Source organism: Desmodus rotundus, chromosome 11 (genome assembly GCF_022682495.2).
Source record: "Desmodus rotundus isolate HL8 chromosome 11, HLdesRot8A.1, whole genome shotgun sequence".
Lineage (NCBI taxonomy): Eukaryota > Metazoa > Chordata > Mammalia > Chiroptera > Phyllostomidae > Desmodus > Desmodus rotundus.
This window is the reverse complement of record NC_071397.1, coordinates 33,914,162-33,934,556: the sequence shown is the minus strand read 5'-3', so window position 1 is coordinate 33,934,556 and position 20,395 is coordinate 33,914,162. Positions and strand designations below refer to the sequence as shown.

At 39.3% G+C, this 20,395-nt stretch overlaps 1 protein-coding gene across 1 annotated transcript in view; it reads left to right on the top strand.

Moving 5' to 3' along the window:
* Positions 1–20,395, top strand: part of IMPG1 (interphotoreceptor matrix proteoglycan 1) — a 125,592-nt gene that overhangs the window by 52,498 nt on the left and 52,699 nt on the right. Inside the window, 4 exon segments of the mRNA XM_053914100.2 lie at positions 1,256–1,276; positions 2,642–2,897; positions 4,213–4,347; positions 5,219–5,297. Coding sequence (XP_053770075.1) covers positions 1,256–1,276; positions 2,642–2,897; positions 4,213–4,347; positions 5,219–5,297 — 491 coding nt within the window.

Sequence of the window (20,395 nt, the reverse complement as noted above, 5' to 3'; positions counted from 1 at the left end):
GTTGATTCTTGCATATGACCTGACTGAGGATCAAACCCACAACCTTGGCACATGGGAGGACATTCCAGCCAACTCAGCTACCCAGCCAGGGTCTCAATAAAGCAATTTTTTTAAATGAGCAGGACTAGGGTCTTGGCACAGGAAGCCTGGCCTCTCTCGGGAGCGTCATGGATGACAAACTACGGCTGAAAGCAAACAAGAGGCCAGCCCCGGGTCAACATCTGGTTAGTGCCGAAGAAAGTCCCTCCCCTCAGAGCATCCCAGTGAGATAGCATAGATTCTCTCTGTGTCCACAGAAGGAAAGTGGTAGCATAGTCCATTCAGCCATGTTCCATCAAGAGAGGAAAATGAGATGAAAGCAACATGAAACCCTGCCACATGGAGGGTGTCTTTGTTGGCAACTCTCATCTGCAATGAAAACACTGAGTATAGCTTCTGAATTAAATTCATATATATCCAGAAAATTCCAAACCCTATTTGTCAGTTGGTGATTAAATGAGCTGGTGGTGGTGTGGCCAACTGAGTGCAGGCCGAGGTCAGGCGGGCCAGGGTCAGAATCCTGGCTCTGCAGCCTCCCGACTGGCAGGACTCCCTCTCTCTGCCTGTTCTCTCCTCTGTGAAATGGGGGCTGATTGTGCTGTTGAAGAGGTTAAATGAGGATGCCTGTGAACTGCCTGACGCAGACCACCCACTCTGTTAACAAGTGTTTATTTTTCTTGCAACCAGTCCCTGGTGAATTGTACCATTCTCTCAAGGCTTACTGATTACAGCAATTCAAAAACAACCAATCAACACAACAGCCCCAGCGCCCAGCCCCAAAAACACTACCTTCAGAATTTAATCATTTAATGCTATTCACAGGCAAGAAATTCATTTATAAAATATGTTTTAAAAACTTCCTGGTACTAGCACAACCCAAAATGTTAGATGTATAGGATGTATTTGCTGTCTCTTTAGGAAGAGTATGAGGAACTCAAAAACTTTAAGACCAAAAGTACAAATAATCTTTGAACTAAAGTTGAAATCTTAATGAGAAACATCATATAATTATGTTTACTTTCTGAGATTTATACAGTTCTTAAATTTTCCATCCAAATTTTGATGACAGTTTATATGTTTCCATCAAAGTTCTGGAGATATATGAAAGATAATGGAAAGAATTTTTTGTATATGAAGTGATACATTGAATGTCTCAATCAATTTCACAAAAATTCTTTCTTCCTTGCATGTTACCATTGTGCATGATGAAATGAAAACCCAAGAAAGAAAGAGATGGGTAATTTGGACTTTTCTTTTAACATATTAAAATATAGTACATTTTCCTCCATAAATTTATATGCTGATCTTTTACAAATAATTTTTACATATAAAGTCTGGGATAACACAATGACCTTTTAATGGTTTCCCATTTAAGTGGAAGTAACTAACCCATTATTTAATAGTGAGGGAAAACTCTGGAGTCAAAATCACTGCCTGAGATAAACAGATAAACAATGACTTGATCTGCAGAGGAGTATCTATAAAATGCAAAATCTAATTAGAAAAACATAAAGGCACATACCTGTGATGCAAGAATGCTTTCACAAAACTGTCATTTATGATGGAAAGTTGTCTCTCTGAATGTATACTTGTACATGCAGCCAACCTGTCTGGGTTAAAGCAGAGAAACTAATTTGCTCCTTGGTTTCAAGGTTAGTTTGACTTGGGAAACGGCCCACTATACCTCAAAAAGCTCAGTAATAAGAATCCAGCTTTGGCTCCCATAATTGACTAGAGAAACAATGAACTATAGACTCTAATTGTACAGCGTGAAGAACTGCCAAGGACACACATCATCAGTTCCTGTGAACTTTAAAGCACTTTGCATCCCTCTTTGTGGATTTAATGGCATACACAAGAAAGTAAAAGCTGATCCCAGAGGACATAGCTGCAGAGAATTCTATCATGTTTTATCATGCAAAAAATCATTGAGTCATTAAATGATAATAAATATGATAATGAATATTGTTAATCATATGCTCTTTCCCTTTCTCCTTTCTCACACCTTCCAAGATGTTATTTTTAAAGCAGCTTGGTAAAAAGATTGTTAGGGTTGATTAGGGGATTTTTTTAAATGTAAAAATACTTCTTCAAAAAGTAGAAGAGAAATAGCCCTAAGAACTGAAGCATTGAACTGGCCACTACTGTGGCCCCACTGCTATGTCCTACATTGCTGTCTCACAAACCATTTTAAAGGAAGCGATTTGTAGAAAAAAGGACAGTTCATCCTTCTTGCTGATTGTCACTGCATGACTTTACTTATAAGACCATCAAAAACACTGGTCAATAACAGCAAATCTTGACAATTAACACTTTTTCACAAAGACCTAAAAAAAAAATCTATAGTCACTTGATTTAGTGAGTAGTGCCTCTTCAAGGCAGACTTAACTCCCCTCCTGACATTCTGTTTCAGAACTAATATATATGTCAATTCTTAGTCACATTTCAAATTTTGATGAACATTGAAATTTTGAAGTGGGACATTCTTTGCCCATCAGGAAAGAGGTTGAAGCTGTCCTGCAGCTTTGTGACAACATAGTAACTCTCTTTCCAAGGCACATTAACAATGGCTCTGAGTGTGATGTGTCCTCTGCTTCTACAGTTCCAGCTCCACAGAGATGCGACTTACGGCCATCTTTATGAGAGACAGTGCAGAAGCAAAAAGTCCTGCAAGTGACCTGCTATTTTCTGATTCAAACAAAATTGAAAGTGAAAGAGTCCTTCATGTAATGATGGAGGAGGACAAGCAACCAGAAACCTATCTCACAGCTTTACACCTCAAAACACTGATCGGCAGAGCACTTCAGGGAGACAAATCCTTGCATCTGGGGACAATTCTGTTCACTGACGATCAGTTGGTAACTGCATAGTTCCAGGTTTATCCTCATTCTGAAAGACAGAGTACAAGTTGTGAATGTCTCATGGTCACTGTCATTTTACCTGGGCCTTGTAGAGGCAATCATTTCTGTGACAGGCACATCATGGATAGTATCGTTTCTGTCTTTCCTCAGTCCAATCTGTGTGTCATTTGATGAACCTTTCTGACCACCTTGCACCAAGAAGAGCTCTAGGAGAAGCCAAGAATTTCAGTGAAGTCCAGTTCAACCACAGTCATGCAGTAGAACCCAGGGAAAGAGAAGAACCCCTGGATGATTCTCTTCCCCTGGCAAAACCCAGATTCTCTTGTCTAGTAAATTGGTCGGGTCTCAAAAGGAAAGAGATGGCACATTCAGATTACAATAATTTAAGACGAGTTTGATAAAGAGACTATTTATAAAGGTTTCCATAATGCCCAAAGAAAGAAGACAGTTCCCAGGGGCTAGAAGCAGTAAGATCCCATTACTTCTCTAGGCTTGAAGGGTTGCCTAAAGCACCAAGCCATCCCAAATACAGAGGGCAAGCAATCATTGATATAGTCCATATAAGTCAACTCCCTGGGGCAAAAAGTAGTGGGGAGAGAAGAGGAGAGTGGATCTAAAGAAGTCAATGAGATAATCAGGCACACTCAAAATCTCCAGTGGGTGCCTGGAACAGAACTCCTTAGTAGGCCCAGTATGCCCAGTAGGCCACTTAATAGATGGACAACGGAGATGGCACTTTAGTATGACATGGCATGAAACTGATGTTCTCTGCCAGTTCTGTCTCTCTGCTTTAGATAGTCAAACTCAACACTGAGAAACTCCACAAAGATCTTTTGGTCCTATGCGCAGCAGGGCAATAGGAGCTACAGGGCAAGAAAAGGTGAACTTCAGACTCATCTCAGAGACCCTCTGGTACTCTGGGTTCATCTCTTTGTTGAACTCTGTGGGATGTTCTAAGAATCAGGCTTTGGGTTGAAAGGAGGACTCTGCAAATGATTCTTAGTTCCAGTGTTTACCCCAGCCATTTCTTTCTTTGTCATTTCAGGTGTTTTCACCCTTACTGGCCTTGTCAATCAGCCTGTCTACTTAGTCCCAATCTGTACCATAAAACTAAACACCCCAAAAACCCACCTTAATTACTGTTCTCATCACATAAACATGCAAGACACATGCCTCGCATCTGTCTTTCAATTTACCATTCAGATCAATGACTATTAGCTTATGTGATGCTGACTTCTTAATGTCTGTTATATCACTCCTTAAGAACTTATTATTGCTTCATTTTCAGCCCTAACGGCTTTCCTGCCCCAAGCACAAAAGGAAAAGGGAAAATAAAGAAACACTCAAACCTTGTGATTTTTCATCCACAGAAATTGTTGGGTCATCGCCTGGCTCTGATCCCAGCGCCCAGTCAGTGATGCCTGCTCTCTCTGCTGATACTGCAAAGGTGAGTTTGTTGTCCTTTTGTTCTTCAAATAAAAACAAAGCCTCAAAAAACTTCCACCAAAAAATCAACTTAAAGACTGAACAGAGCAAACTCTCCTCTGCAGTACTAGTTACTGCTTTTTACAAGAAGTACTTGGTTACCCACTTTCAGTATTAGTATTTATAAAATATAAAATAACTTGCATTTCAAATATCCTAAAATTCAAAGTTTCCTAACATATAGTCAGACCTTTGTTTCAATTAAAGATTTTCTCTGTTTTTGATAAAGTAAACACATGTTCATGGACTGAAAAGAAAACTTAATGCAGAATATATTATTTAACTTTGACTTCCAGAAGTAAATATAGATATAAACATAATTTGTAAGTTAGTTCTTAAGTGTTAAGGCCTTACCTATATATTTATTTATGGGGTCTCATAAATATAAATTAATATCTTAGAAAGTAAAAATAATAAATTTAATGATAGTTTTTGTATTTCATTTAAAGCTATGTTCATTTAATTTATGCCAAAAATTGTTACTGGGGTATTCATAAATGGAAGTGCCAACTAAGCTCTATTCTCTCTGTAAATAAACAATTCATAAATTCAAGCATGATTGACATACTTCAAAGTATTTCCATTTGAGTTAACCCTGCTCAGACTCAATTAGCCAAGGAGCCAAGAGCTCGTATATTACCACTGTATCAATGCATGTGTTCTGTTCAGGACACAGTTCTCTACCAGAACCTACATCAAAATCCATAGTAGATTCAAATCAACTAAAATGATATGCTTACATTTAAATGAAAAGAAAAATATAGATTACGGCCCTTCTTATACACAGAAAAGTGATGCTTCTCAACATCTGCTCTTCTATGTTCATTCTTCAGGATGCTACTTTGAGTCCAGAACTTCCTCTTGATCAACCCAGGCTTGGTACAGTGGACAGAGAAGGACACAGTCTACCTGGTGAGTTTTTTCTTCCCTCAAAGTCTATGCTATATGGCAACATCCTCTTTGAGGAAACAACTTATGACACTCCTCAAAGACCAGTGATGAAGTCCTCCTTGACCCAGGACAAGGTTGTCTCATACCAGCATTGCCAACAGAAAGCAATCCATTGAACTGCTCTCTTTTGAAGAGGAGGACACCCTCGACGTCCTTCCCTCAGCTCTGGTCCCCAGGATCACAGAGAGCACTCAGAGCCCTGCCTGATGGACCTGAGAGAGAAGCTCCAACCAAAGGAGCTTCAACTGCTGCCCACACAGAACATCCATCTCTACTGGGCTTCAAAGCTGAGAGCCTATCAGGACAAGGGAGGTCATAAGACCCAAGTCCACGATAAGGGACTATGGCAACAGAGGATTAGGCCTTTACAGTCAGTCGATGTGTTCCCATTTGCCACGTACAGGCTGACCCCTCATTCATAGTGTTTGTGCGGCCACGTGTGTTTCTTTAGTATTAAATAGGTCATGTGTAATTGATCGATAAGGGTGTCAGTGAACATCGAAGTCCTCCTGGTTTACTTTTGAATTTCCAAAAAATGTTTATTTTTGAGACAATAGGGTCAAACAGTCTCACGATTAAAGAGAAATCTTTAATAATATATGAAATCTTTACAAAAAATACTGAAAATTCTAACGGTCTATTTAGTGCAAGAAGTAGCTGATTTTGTGGCTTCAAGAACTCCTTTGCTTTTCACTTCCTATGGCTTTCTGGTGAAACAGTTAGTAAAAACGTCTTTAAGGAAACATGAACCCCAGGACACAAGGTGGATAAGGATACGTTGTGATTCTAAGTGCAAATGCCAGTGGAGACTTTTTATGGCTGATGTTTTTGGTAGAATTGTTACTGTTTTAGTTAGGGTTCTTCCTTTAAAATTCTACAGGTTTTGAGTGGTCCATCTCAATCCAATTTTCCTCTTAAACCCTGTGCACAATTAGTGTACAATTTTATGAGTGCTAGGTTTTTCACAAATATATATAAGGCATGTTAGTAAAGCTATTATAACAATTATATTTGGCTTACAGGATTACCAGTGAATAAATGTTAACCAACATTTATTACAAACCAACCCTGAAGTTAGTGGCTTAAAACAACAATAATTTATTTTTTCCATAAGTCAGAAATTTGGGCAAGGATCAGTGGGGACAGCTCTTCTCTGCCCCATGTTGTGTAAGCTAGAGTATCTCAACTGGTGTCAAAGATCTTTTTCCAATACAGTTCACTTATGTGGCTGACAAATCAGTGCTCAGCCAGAGCTATTAGCTGGGGTGTCATTTCTGCGCTATATAGGCCTCTCCAAGGGCTTCCTCACAGCGTGACAGCTGGATGAAGAGAGTCAGGACTGCCAGAGACAGACAGTGGGAGGGCCAAGAAACAGGGTCACTTCCTCACTTTCTAATGGTGAGGCAGCCGTGGAGCCCATGTGGGTTCAAGAGGAGGAAATGGAGAATTTACCTCTTGCTGGGAGGGCTATCAAAGAACTTACAGTCACTTATAATCAATCACAGTTCGCATCAACCACTATTTTGACTTTTAAATAATAAAAGTTAGTTGGATAAAACAAAACTAATCTTTTGATGAAATGATTGATATTAAATACTCACTGGATATCATAATGATATATCATAAAACATTATTATAAGATCAGAATTTCAGGCAGATTAATAAAAATAATAGCATAACTATGATGAAAGTATTATTGTATTTTCAAAATTGCCTTACTGTTCTAATTTTATTTATACATTCCTTCCATTCATGAATATACATAGATATAATCCAGTCAAGCATGTTTTACAGATAAGAAAACCAGGCCTAGACGTGAAGTACCTTGTCAAGGCCACACTATAGCTGTTTGCAAACCAGGACCACCGTTCACGTTTCCTCCATCTACTACACTGTGTTTCACTAAAGTAGCTGCATCATTAAAAAGTACATATTCCCCCAAACTTGCTTTGCCCTCAAACCCAGCCTCTTCTTTCTCTATTTCATTATGCTGTCTTTTTTTTTTTTAATAGCCTAGCCTTCTGGGTCTTTACCATCTTACCTCTTAGTCACCACTAAGTTTCACTTCTAATCACAGATTACAGAGACCTAATTTTCACAAATAGCTCCCTAATTAATCAATTTAACAACCTCATTTCCATCTTTATTTTACTTGACCTTTCTGGTTTGTGGCTCTTGTTAACCACTCCCTTCTTGAAACTGTTTAATTTGGTTCTCACAAAATGGACTTCTTCTTGGTTCTCCTATTATTCCCTGACTGCTTCTCCTCAATCTCCTGCCCTGGGGCTTTTCATGGTTTTTTTAATAATTTGTTTATTAAAATCCAGCCTCATTTCAAAATAAATGTTGTGATGATGTACACACTTGCATAATATACAATAAGATCTTTTCTTTTTAAGAATTCAAAGAAAATGGCCCTGGTTGGTGTGGCTCAGTTGATTGGGCATCGTTCTTCAAACCAAAAGCTCTCAGGTTTGATCCCTGGTCAGGGCACATGCCTGGGTTGCCGGTTTTGATCCTTAGTCGGGGTGCATGCAAGAGGCAACTGATTGATGTATCTCTCTCACATTGATGTTTCTCTCCCTCTTTTTGCCCTGCCTTCCCCTCTCTCTAGAATCAATAAAAGAAAAAATGTTTTTATGATTTTATTTATTTATTTTTAAAGAGATGGGAAGGGAGAGAGAAAGACAGGGAGAGAAACATTGATGTGTGAAATACATTGACTGGTTTCCTCTCACACACACTCCCAACTGGAGACCTGGCCCAGAACCCAGGCATGTGCCCTGACCAGGAATTGAACTGGCAACCCTTTGGTTCACAGGCTGACACTCAATCCACTGAGCCACATCAGCCAGGGCAAAAAAAGAAAAATTATTTTAAAGACTTGATAGAAAATGAAAGAAAAAAAGAACAAAAATAAGTTAGATGACTTAGAGCAATGAAAAAGTTTTAGAGGTAGATATAGATGTTAATTGCACAACACTGTGAATTAACTAATTACTGAATAGTTGACTTTAAAATGGCAAATTTTATGTTATGTGTCATCTTGATATGTCTTTTTAAAAATCAGATAGCTCTGTAGGGAAACTTGTATACAAAATAATCATAAAGCTCTTTAAGTTTGCTTCAGGTGGTTCATAAATTTGGCTTTGAGCTTCTTAGCAGACTGTGCAGTGAGGAAAATAGGAGCTGTGTAATTTAGAGTCTGCATGCTTTCAACAGGGTAATTGCTTAGGAGAAAGAATTTCTCCTATTAGTTCTCATATGGAGGACAGTCTAGGTTATGGTGAGCCATGTCCTGCCTGCATCAACCTCCCTACTGTACAAAATCAGTGCCAGGTGGTTCCTTTAAGGCACTCACTAGAAATGCATAATGAACGCCAGAGCCCAGTTTACAGCAGCTCTCCGAGGGGCTATGTTCTGACAGTCCGCCTTAATTCAAGGATTGATTTTAGAGTATCTAGAGGAATGAATGTGCTGCATAACCTCCAGTCAATGCTCCATAAATAAATATTATATCTCATAACTGAGTTTTTGATTAGTATTGACCAAGAAGCACTGTATTTGCTGACATGAGCCTGGTGTGCAAATATTCTGTTGCCAATTAAAGGCAGATTCATATGCTTTCGTAATCATTCCAGCTGGGGATAGAAATGAGACATTTTAGTGAAAAATGAAGACCCTGACTAGGAAAATTTTCGATAAAAAGGCCTTCCATTTATACACATGGAAATGGGAGAGGGGAGAGCACTGCAGACAAGACTGAGCTTCCCTCCCATATAAAAACAGTCTGGGTCTCTCCAATGCACAGGTAGAGGACAGATAGGACTCCAAAGTTCGGCACCATGGAATTACTGAGATAATTTTAGCCTGGAAAATATTTGAGGTTACTGTGACCAAACACCCACCAAGCCATTAAGATCTCAGTAAAGTACTCACAGAAATCTCTGAGCTTAAGTAGTTTAATATAGCATTTAATCCCCTAAAAAAGAGTACTTATAAAATATGCCTCTAGAACACTAAATGAATTGCTACCTTGTATAGAATTCTGAGGTCTTCTATTATTAATATTTTAGGGCAGTTTCTCCCAAGCCATTCTTTCTTGCAGAGCCAGTTATCTATTAAAATTGCTCCTATTTCATATAAATGAGAGTCATAATCATATAGGAGAAACTCAATATTATGTCCTCCACATAACATGCATCCAATTTGTTCAAAAATAGTATGAAATCATTAGGATAGAAATTTTTTGTTTTGGTTTGGTTTGGTTTAGGTTTGTGTAGACAGCAACACATTTTTCTTTTTGCTCATTAGATGATCATCTGATCTATCAAAAGAGAAGCTTCTTTGTGTTCTTCCTCCCAAATTACAGACTTTTTCACTTGCTAGACATCTCATTTAAGATGTCAGCCTTAATGAATTTCAAAATTTTAAGTGGTGAAGAAGAAAACCTTGGGAAAAAAAAAAGAAAAAGAAAACCTTGGCACAATTATTCTGTCCAACATTGTTTTGTCTTTTATTCCCTTGTGTTAGTCTGCGTTCACCAGAGAAATAGGACCCACAGTTTTTATACATATATAAAGAGATTTAAGATAGGGAATAGGCTCACATGGTTAGGGAGTCTGAGGCACCCCAAGATCTTCAGTCCCCAAGCTGGAGACTCAGGAAAGCCAATTTTGTCCTTCCAAATCCAGTCCAAGTTATAGTACAAAAGCAGGAGAAGACCAAGTTCCAGCTCAAAGACAAAGTCAGACAAAAATTCCCAGTCAGACAAAGAGAGTGAATTCTCTGTTATTCAGCCATTTTTGTCCTATTCAGGCCTCCAACGGACTAGATGAGGACCATCCACAAGGGGGAGGGCAGTCTACTTTACTCAGTCTATGCATTCAAATATTAATCTCATCCAGAAATACCCCCACAGACACACGAAGAATATTTAACCAAATATCTGGGTGCCCATGACCCAGTCAAGTTGACACATAAAATTAGCCATCACATCTCTCGTCTAAGGTCCTATGTTAAATCATCACATGTTTCTGGCTTTTCTTAACCTCACCTCAGCCTTTGACTCCACTGAAAGGAATCAGTAAGATGAGCTAAACTGAATGAACTCAGTAGACAGCCCAGCTGCTAATGCTGCCTGAGGTGAAGGACTTCGTCTCTATTTACTGCCATATCATCAGTATCCAGGCAGATGCTTGGCACATACTAGATAGGCAGTTAATATATGTTGAATGAATTGAAGAAGTAAATGAATGAATTTGTAGTGATAAAAACTCCATGAAAGTTAGAATTGATGGGAATAATTTGATTATTTCCCTTTTTGTTCTACCTACTAAGAAGTTCAGACAGAGCCAATTAAATGGTCCAGAAACAGCAGTCAGCTATCTATTCTGGTCATACACTCACCATTGCCAAAATATATCATCCATACATTCACCCTTTTGAGCCTTTGCACAAATTATTTCTCTCTTGCCTATAATACTCTTCCATTCTTCTAGCCTGACGACTTCCTCCTCTATACCTTAAGTTCCAGCTCACAGACCACCTCCTTTCTGAAGCTTTCCCCATCTGCTCCCTGAAAAGACATAATTACACCTCTTCCCTGACTATAACAAAAAGGTATACAAACCTCCATCCAACATTTACCACTCAGCATTGAAATTATTAGTATGTGTGTCTGAGATCTATTCAAGACTGAATTCCTGAAGTGAAAGAATGTTTTTATTCCTCAGGGTGCTGAGCACAATGTCTGGCATGTGCTTGGGGTTTTCTAACTACTTGTTACTGTTGTCAACTTCACGGGGCCGTCAGTGTGTTTGGTCTCGGACTGTAAACTCCTGGAGGAAATGCCGCTCCCTGTGTCACTCCTCATGCAGCTACAGAGATAGCCTCATGTATAAGGTGATATTCCTCACTGGTAGATACTTTTGTCTACATGAAGAAGTGTAGCCAGCTCTACTGCATGTGATATACTAACTACCACACTGATTAACACGTAGACATGCAGCGAAAGAAATATGCAGTAAGCCACTCTCCTAGCCAAAAAAAAAGTTCATGTTCTAACTCTCAACCAGAAAGTCCTGACAAAGATATTATTTAAACTGTTCCACTTTTGGAAGAAAGGATAATATTAAGACTTGGACAGATTTATGAGAAACATTCAGCTGAATTTTAAGCCACTGTGGTCAATATTTTTGCCTTTTTCCCCTTGTACTGCAAAAGTAAGTTTTCTAACAAGAATATGATGTTTATAAAAATTGTTCAGAGAGGTCCAGGAGGAAAATGTCATCTAAAGGCAGAATGGATGGCTATTCAGCAAAGACTTGCAATTCCACTCCATCCCTAGATATAATCTTCACATTGCTCAGAGAAAGATGAAAAGTGAATTGAAGTCCCTGTGACTCCCAAATTTGGAAATTCTAGGTTTAACAGATGTCAAATGAGATGGTAATGTCCTTCAAACTTTAAGTTTGGGAAATTCAATGTCCTGCCCCATATTTTGGCAATTCCCAAGAAAATTTGTGTTCTAACTTTCTGCTCCATAGTGAATTGATATTCCTCCCCCTCCCTGCTGTACCTGCTGTTAAACCCTCACTCTCTCCAAACTCTTCAATGACCCCCCTTTTCCAGGCTCTTCCCCATTTCCTCTCCAAGGTATGAGCCAATTTTGTATGGAGGGTAGTGGTCTGTTTAATCTCCTTCCAACATTTTACTGAACAGTTACCATGTGTTTCTAAGATAAATTCTGCCACGTCTGCAAAAGCAGGTAGAAGCAGTCGTCATTAGAAATGGCATCTTTCCCTTCCTCCCATGCTCACATCTTTACATGAACACACTTACACACATATTTAGATGACACTATGTACCGAACAGTTTTCAGTAACTGTTGGCAACGGCATCTCACCTTAATGCCACCATTTCTCCTTTTCCCCTCCTTTCTCAAGGGAGCTCTCCTTTTCCTTCCACATCACATAAGTTCATTTTCTGCTTTTACCTCCTATGGTACTAGTGCACATTGATTTCCCCAAGGGCTCCACATCATTTCTCTGCACATCTTCAGAGGGACATTGGTCTGTCATAGGTGAATTCCAGGGGCATAGGGGGCCACAGATCCAAGCAAACTCTTAATGTGCCCGTAAACCAGAGTAAAAGAGATTTCTACAGGTTTGTTTAGTAGTGGATCTCTGGGATGCTGTGCTGTTTCATTTGTCATTCAACAATTGTTTATGTTGTGCTTATTAGGTACAGGGGATAAAACAGTGGACAAAGCAGATGCACTTTATGACCATCATGGTTTGAGTCTTCTCCCAAACAGACCCCGAGACAAGGACTCGATTACAAGGAGTTTGTTTCAGAGGTGATCCCAGGAAACTCAGTAAAGCTATGGGGAACTGAAACAGGCAGAGGAAGGAACCAGGACAGCCAATTAGCCCTGTGACCACTGGAGCTTATCAATGGGTCAATGTTTAACAACCAACCTCAAAAAAAAAAATAGTGGGATATATATGCACACAGAAGTTTATTATAAAATTTTGCTGATACAGAGGATACATAGCATACAAGTTACAAATAATAAAATATACATATTCTTTGTTATCAGATCTATGATAACAAAGGTTAAAACTAGGGAGGGATGATAAAGAGTGTTTTGGGCAGAGAGGAGTGGCTGAAGCTGGCATAATGAAGGAAAGTGAAGAAAGTCAGTGTAGTTAAAGCACCAGGAAGTAGAGAGAATTAGAAAACAATGAAGCTCTAGAAACATAGAGCTTTATAAGCCCTGTTAAAAATCATTAAAGTTTTAAGCAAAGGAAGGACACATTAAATTTGAGTTTAAATAGATCTTCTGACTGCATTGTGGAGAATGAGCTAGAGGTAGGCAAATACAGGTAATCAATCAGAGGAGTCTTAACAGCCATCCTAGGCTAGAAATGGTGACAGCTTGGACTTGGGTGATACAGAGAGAGTTTAACAGAGGTGAATTTTATGCAAGAGGTAAAACCATTACCATATGAGGAATCCTGAGGTCATCAATGGGTTCCTCAAGACATCCTGGCCTGATTAATGAGCAGCATCTGTTACAGGCTCATTAGTGGGAAGTGGTAATATCTGTGTCTGCAGAGTCGGCACTCGGCCAGCGAACTGGTTTTGGCCATACCTCTCAGATGTCCAAACATTGCTTTCCTGTTACCACTTGATGATCATGAGACTACTAAGCACACCCTAGGAAATGCCAGCCTTCACTGGTTCTCAGATCCTTGACATGATCACTTTTAACAGTTCCATCCATTTTCGTTGGCTCACATTTCCATAACTAGGAAGATTAAGTGTCCATTATGAGGAATGCTTTTAATTGATCCATCCAGTATCTTACAGAGAAGAGGGCAGGTCGATAAACATAGGAAACTGTGCCACATAAATAGGAAAATATAATGATTCATAAGGACTCAATATTTCTCTTTATGACCTGCTTTATTTCCAACATTACTTTAAATCTATAGAGCTAGTAGCACTTAGGAGCACTTGGCCCTCCTATACATCCCAATTGAGAGGTTCCATTCCAACAACCAGTAGTTTTTGTTTGGTTTGGGTTTTTAATTTCAGGTTTTTGCATCTAGCTTATTTTTACTTTTGGTTTAGCTTCTGCATTCTATCCCTTCTCATTTCTTGGAGTGGCTGCTAACAGACTGCAGGAGCTGTATTTGTACCTTACTCCCTGTAGCTGAAATGCCAGCGCCTCAGCAGCACCGGAAAACCAGCACATGGCAGCCCTTGGCTCATGAGAAGTGTGCTTCACACGGCGCACTGTAGTCCCCAGCCATTGTCTGGACCTCACCGTCTCAGTTCTGCTTCCTTTCGTACTTGGTGGAACTGAAGCAATTAGCATTAACCTGCTGAGCTCTAGTCCCTGGATCATGCCCTTGTGGAAAACAGCTCTAATGACAAGGAGAAGGTCTCTGCATGAATAAATCCATAAACACATTTCAAAATCAAGCCATTATGACAATTTTAACAGAAACCTGAACTTAAAAACATATCACTCAGTTATTTCATGTGAAAAATTGAGAAAGTGTTTGGGGGAAAAACATAAGACAAAAGGAAGAAAGCTTAAGGCAACAATGAATGGGGAAAATATGGGAGGAAATATATTGCCACTAAAAATGCAATCCCATCTCTAGGATATGAATGCACCATCATGTATATCTGTGATGTTTCCAAGACCTAGATTTAGGGATAAATTAAAATTTCATGTTGGAGAACTCTTAATTATGATAAATGCCACAACTTTAGCATTGTTCAACAAGCAGAGAGAATGGTTCTGAGAAAAGAAAACGAAGTTCACACTTGACCACAGCACACTTTCCATCTATTTTCACTATTTGAGACCTACACAAGTGAAATAGGAACAATGTAAGGTTTATGTGTAAAATACAAAGACTACTTTAAATTTTTTATGTAGACTGAGCCCATGTATATAACTGTTTAGGTCAGAGGAGAGAAAATCAGTGAGAAGCAGAGGCACCAAAGAAGGCATTCATGGAGATTCAAGTGGGCCCTGTAGGTGCCGCAGACTTGGCTGAAGAGAAGGGAAGTGACCATCCTGGTAGAACAAAGTTTCTTGAGCAAAGAGGCAAAGGTGGAGTGAGATTCAGAACCCTTCCTTGCGCCCTCCCTCCCTCCTCTTCTCCTCTCTCTTCCTTTGAAAAATCAGTATAAGACAGAGAATAGGGACTTTTAAATATGCATTTGGTAAGGTCCCACTTAAGTGGTTGGAACTTTACATAGAGGTGAGTTGAATTTTATATAAGGTAAGTTAAGTGTTCAGTATATGTAATAGAATTCTCTATAAAACAGAACCAATATGGGTGTGCGTGTATTTGTGTGAGTGTGTGTGTATATAGAGAGAGGGCTGGTTTTTCGCAAACTAGCTCATGCAATTGTGGAATCTGGAAAGTCCAAAATCTGCAGGGTGGGACAGCAAGCTAGAGACTGGGGGAGAAGTTTGCTGCCAGAATTTTCATGTCCTCTGGGGGAGCCATTTTGTTGTTGTTGTTGCTTGTTTGTTTTTTTTTAATTAAGAACTTCAGTTGATTGGATGGATTATATCCACATTATACAGGGTAATCTGCCTTACACAAAGTCTACTGATTTAAATGTTAGTCTCATCTTTAAAATACCTTCACAGAAACATCTAGAATAATGTTTGAGCAAGTACCTGAGTATTGTGGCTCAGCCAACTTTGACACATAAACTGAACCATCATAGTATGTCTTGAATGAGCCCAGCATAGTAGGTAAAAAAACAGAGGGTGCTTTATACATTAGGTCAGCAGAAATAAATGCAACATCAGGACTAGAACAGGAAGAATCAGGTCATAATACAACAATTTCTGTGGTGCAAAGAGAAAGCAGGGTTGCCTGATGGAATGCCCTTAGTCACAGTGTCACAGGTGTGTCTGTCACTAGTAACATAGGCAGTTAGTGTTTGTGCAATAGGAAGGAGCCCATGGTAGAAGAAGGCACAGGAAATGGAATGGGACTAGAGAGAAAATAACACAAGAGAAAAAGCCATGAGGAGAGAAGCACGAGAATAACATAAGCTAAGTGATCAAAGTGGCATCTGACCCATTCCAGTCACTCACACCCACTGTTTGTCACTTCTCAAGTGACCAGGACAGGATGTGTTCATAGCTATAAGGATTTCTGCCTCATGTACTCTTGTCTTGACTCACAGAATCTGGGCAGGAAGGCGAATGTTTCTGTCCTGCCTTTGCCTTCTTTTATAGTGTGAGGCAATGGGTGTGCAAACGGTGTGGGGCCAGAGAGTAACCAGGAGCAGACAAAGCCAACTCTGAGACTAAGGGGAAGGAATGTCACCTTGTGTCTTGTGGAGAAGCACAGTTTTGCAATATGATCAGCATTTTAATCAAAGAAAGTGACATCTTAGCAATCCTAAGGTAGAAATAGCAAAAGTACTTATAAATGTATCAGGAGACATGGAAAGAAACTCTTATGAATAATTTCCTTCAGTTTTTAAGTTTTGAGAGGGTGAAGCTGCATTTATAAAGGTATCAGTAGATTATAAATTGCATGCAGTGGCCAGTTTATAGAAGGGGAGTCTACACAGGCAACGGGGCAAACTTCTGTAACTGTCACGCACTTCTGCTCAAAGTGACCAGTCACATCATCCATCTGACCTTCGAAAAGGTAAATGTCATGAAAATGGGATCTTCATCCTTAAATAGATCCTATTAATCCAGAGAGAATCTAACATCTTTTTACTGATAAGTCAACCAAGTGATAAAGAGGATTTCCAGTTTCTTTTACTTCTATTTTTCTTGCTTGGCAATGAATGAGATAAAAAATAACTCTTCATTGCTAGTTGGCAAGCGTCTGTATTGTCAGGTTAAGCAAAATCCTTGCCAGAGCCTGTGTATTAGCTTAATGCGATTTGGAATGGTAAAACAACTGCTAATCCAAGGATTTTAATAAAATGCTCACTAAATATCATCCAAAGTCATCATTTACAAAACTTATCAAACTTCATTTACAAAGGTGGAACAAGTTAAAGTATTTGTAGAAAGGTAAATGAATATGTCTATTTGTACTTATCTACTTGTTTTTTGGTTTATTTTGAATGAGCATATATTTAGGCTCCTTTAAAAATTACCTCTTTAGATACTCCTTCCAGATTTTCATTCTGTAGGATGACAAATTACCATCGATTTGGGTCTTTATAGTGAGCATTTGCAATAATTTTGGTCATGTTTTTCAGTTGTATGTATATGTGACATTCCTGAATGATCTTTCAATGAATTTCTTCAATTTTGAAGGCCAGAGTGACTCAAGGGTACTAAGCAAATTTTGTGCACCACTTTTTTTAAAGTATCTTTTGTATGTATAATTTAAGTAGAGGTAGTTAAACATGATGCTTCACAATATTCAAGAAACGGAGCAAGAAACACTATAGCCGGGAGAAGTTGGCAGTGGAGAGGAGGAGAAAGGCCAGGAGAAGGAAAGTGAGATGGAAAGACTGCAATTGAAATAGCTAAAAGGACCTTTTAATTATGGGAAATATTTGTTTCAATCATGGGATATGGAGGACAACAAAAGAGAAGCTGAACAAGAATAGAAACCTTGGGGATAAAACAGCAGTGGAAGGTCCTTGGCAAAAAAGATGAACCATCAGTGCCGGAAATGCAGGGGCATCCTGAAAAGGAAGCTGGGGCTGCAACTCAAGCCTTTCCTGCTTAAAAAGATTAACATTTGATCAAGGGCCAAGGGTAGGAAAGAGCACATACTAGCTCAGGGAAAGGAAAAGGGCAGATTTATCATTTAAGTTGGACAAAGCCACACTGCTCCTATGCTGTGTACCTGAAATTTGATAACTTTCTTGAAAACCTTACTCATGATTCCTGCATTGCTCTAAGGGGCAGAGTATTTTTAATGACTGTCTGTGGAAATGAGACTGAGAATATCTATTCAAGACTCTAAGTCAGACTGACATTGAGAAAGAAGACCCTCCATCTTCCTGGAGGATGACAGGAAGGGAAGGACCTGCGGGAGGCCCTGCTAAGGGCCTGTAATTTGTCCCACTTGAGCCTTTTCACTCAACACAGCTCTCAAATGGGTTTTTTCTTCTTAGGCAAAGAGGAAGTCAAGCATAACCAAAAAAGAAAAAAACAAAAAACAGGAAATTAGTACTGCATTACCTAGGCCCTAACTGCCTCAATATTCATCATGGCATGACATGAGTCATCTATGAGTGCCTGCATGCCTGGATTAAAAAAAAGAAAGAAAGAAACAGGGAAAATGACTGTGAGAAAATTTTTCTGACATTTAATTCTTCATTAAAAGTCTCATTTCCAGAGTGCTTTAATCCATGCTTCATCATATACAAAAGATATAAAACTCTATTTTCATGAAATTAACTGAAGTCTTGTTGGTTTGTAGGCTTGTTTTGTTGGTTTTCTTTTTAAGTTTGCAGCCTTCACACACAAACTAATGAATTTCTCAATTCATTTCTCCCCAGGGAAGTCTCATTTTCTCTCCTCATTGCTAACATTTTCTGCTTCCTCTTATACAACCCAGGCTGGTAAAGAGATCCAATTTGACATGTCATGCAGGTTGTCGCAATATTCCATAATGGTAACTTTTAGCTCTCAGTATTGACACCTACTTTGCTTGAAAAGGACAAGCTGCATTACAAGTGTCATTCTCCTACTCTAAAGCCCTTTTCCCAATTTCAAATTTTCTTGTCAGCCCCATAATTTCAATAAGACATCTTTATGCACATTCCTATCTAGACCTCTGTTTGCAGTGACCTCACCACCGGTTCAAAGTCAACTTGCCCAGGATTTGATGGACCTGGTATTTTTCTGCAGACTTTATTATAATAATTGTTAAGACCTCTAGTCTACACTGGGATATTTTTCTCAACTCCTTAGAACCCTCCGCTCATGAATTCCTGCACAAGCTTGCCTGTTCTCTTCCTTTGTCCACCTAATCTCAACGCGCCCTCTGTGCACTTGGGACACGTGGTACCAAGCAGGGCCAGCTTTCACACACTGTGAGTGAGGCCCTAGCCACAGGCACAAAATTTGAGGGGAACCAAAAAGCTCAGTAATCAAAATCCCATTTACATATAAGATTTCAAAAAGAACCAAAAGTAATGCAAAAAAATTCATAATGAACAAAATATCAAAACTTTAGGAGTCAAATACAAGGTGATGGAAAGATACTAGACTCTGGGTGGCGAGCACACGGTAGAGTACACAGATGACATATAAAGTTGTACACCTGAAATTTATATGTTATTAACTAATGTTATCCCAGTAAGTTTAACTTTTAAACACCATCAGTTGCAAGAAAGGAAAAACATCACCAATTATTTAAAAATTTAAATAAAGATAAGCTGTTGGTTGTTTCACAACCAACCCGGCACTGTTGCATGACAGGAACCGTTGTGTCGAGTCTGCCCACAGCCCCCGGTTCGCATGGCCCCCGCGTCCCAGCGTCCCACTCCAGGCAGGCTTCTAAGTGCTGACGTGGCACCAACAGACTCAACATGGGGCTTACTTACTCATGCTTTTTTTTTTTTAATATATTTATTGATTATGCTATTACAGTTGTCCCATTCCCCCCCTAACTCCACTCCATCCTGCCCACCCCCTCCCTCCCACATTCCCCCCCTATAGTTCATGTCCATAGGTCATACTTATAAGTTCTTTGGCTTCTACATTTCCTACCCTATTTTTACCCTCCCCCTGTCTATTTTCCACCTATCATCTATGCTACTTATTCTCTATGCCTTTCCCCCCCTCTCCTCCTCCCACTCCCTTAATGACAACCCTCATGTTCTAGTTGTTTGCCTAGTTTGCTCTCGTTTTTGTTTTATGTGTGGCCGTTAATAACTGTGAGTTTGCTGTCATTTTTACTGTTCCTATTTTTGATCTTCTTTTTCTTAGGTAACTCCCTTTAACATTTCATATAATAAGGGCTTGGTGATGATGAGCTTCTTTAACTTGACCTTATCTGAGAAGCACTTTATCTTCCCTTCCATTCTAAGTGATAGCTTTGCTGGATACAGTAATCTTGGATGTAGGTCCTTGCGTTTACTCTTGGGTAATGTAATTATGATGTGCCTTGGCGTGTTCCTCCTTGGGTCCAGCTTCTTTGGGACTCTCTGAGCTTCCTGGACTTCCTGGAAGTTTATTTCCTTTGCCAGATTAGGGAAGTTCTCCTTCATTATTTGTTCAAATAAGTTTTCAATTTTTTGTTCTTCCTCTTCTCCTTGTGGCACCCCTATAATTTGGATGTTGGAACGTTTCAAGGCGTCCTGGAGGTTCCTAAGCCTCTCCTCATTTTTCCAAGTTCCAATGGTTCCAAACTGGGACCATTCATTTGAGTCCCAGTTTCCTTCTCATCACTATTGGTTCCCTGTACATTTTCCTTTGTTTCTCTTAGCATAGGCTTCATTTTTTCATCTGTTTTTCGAATAGATTCAACCAAGTCTGTGAGCATATTGATAACCAGTGCTTTGAACTGTGCATCCGATAA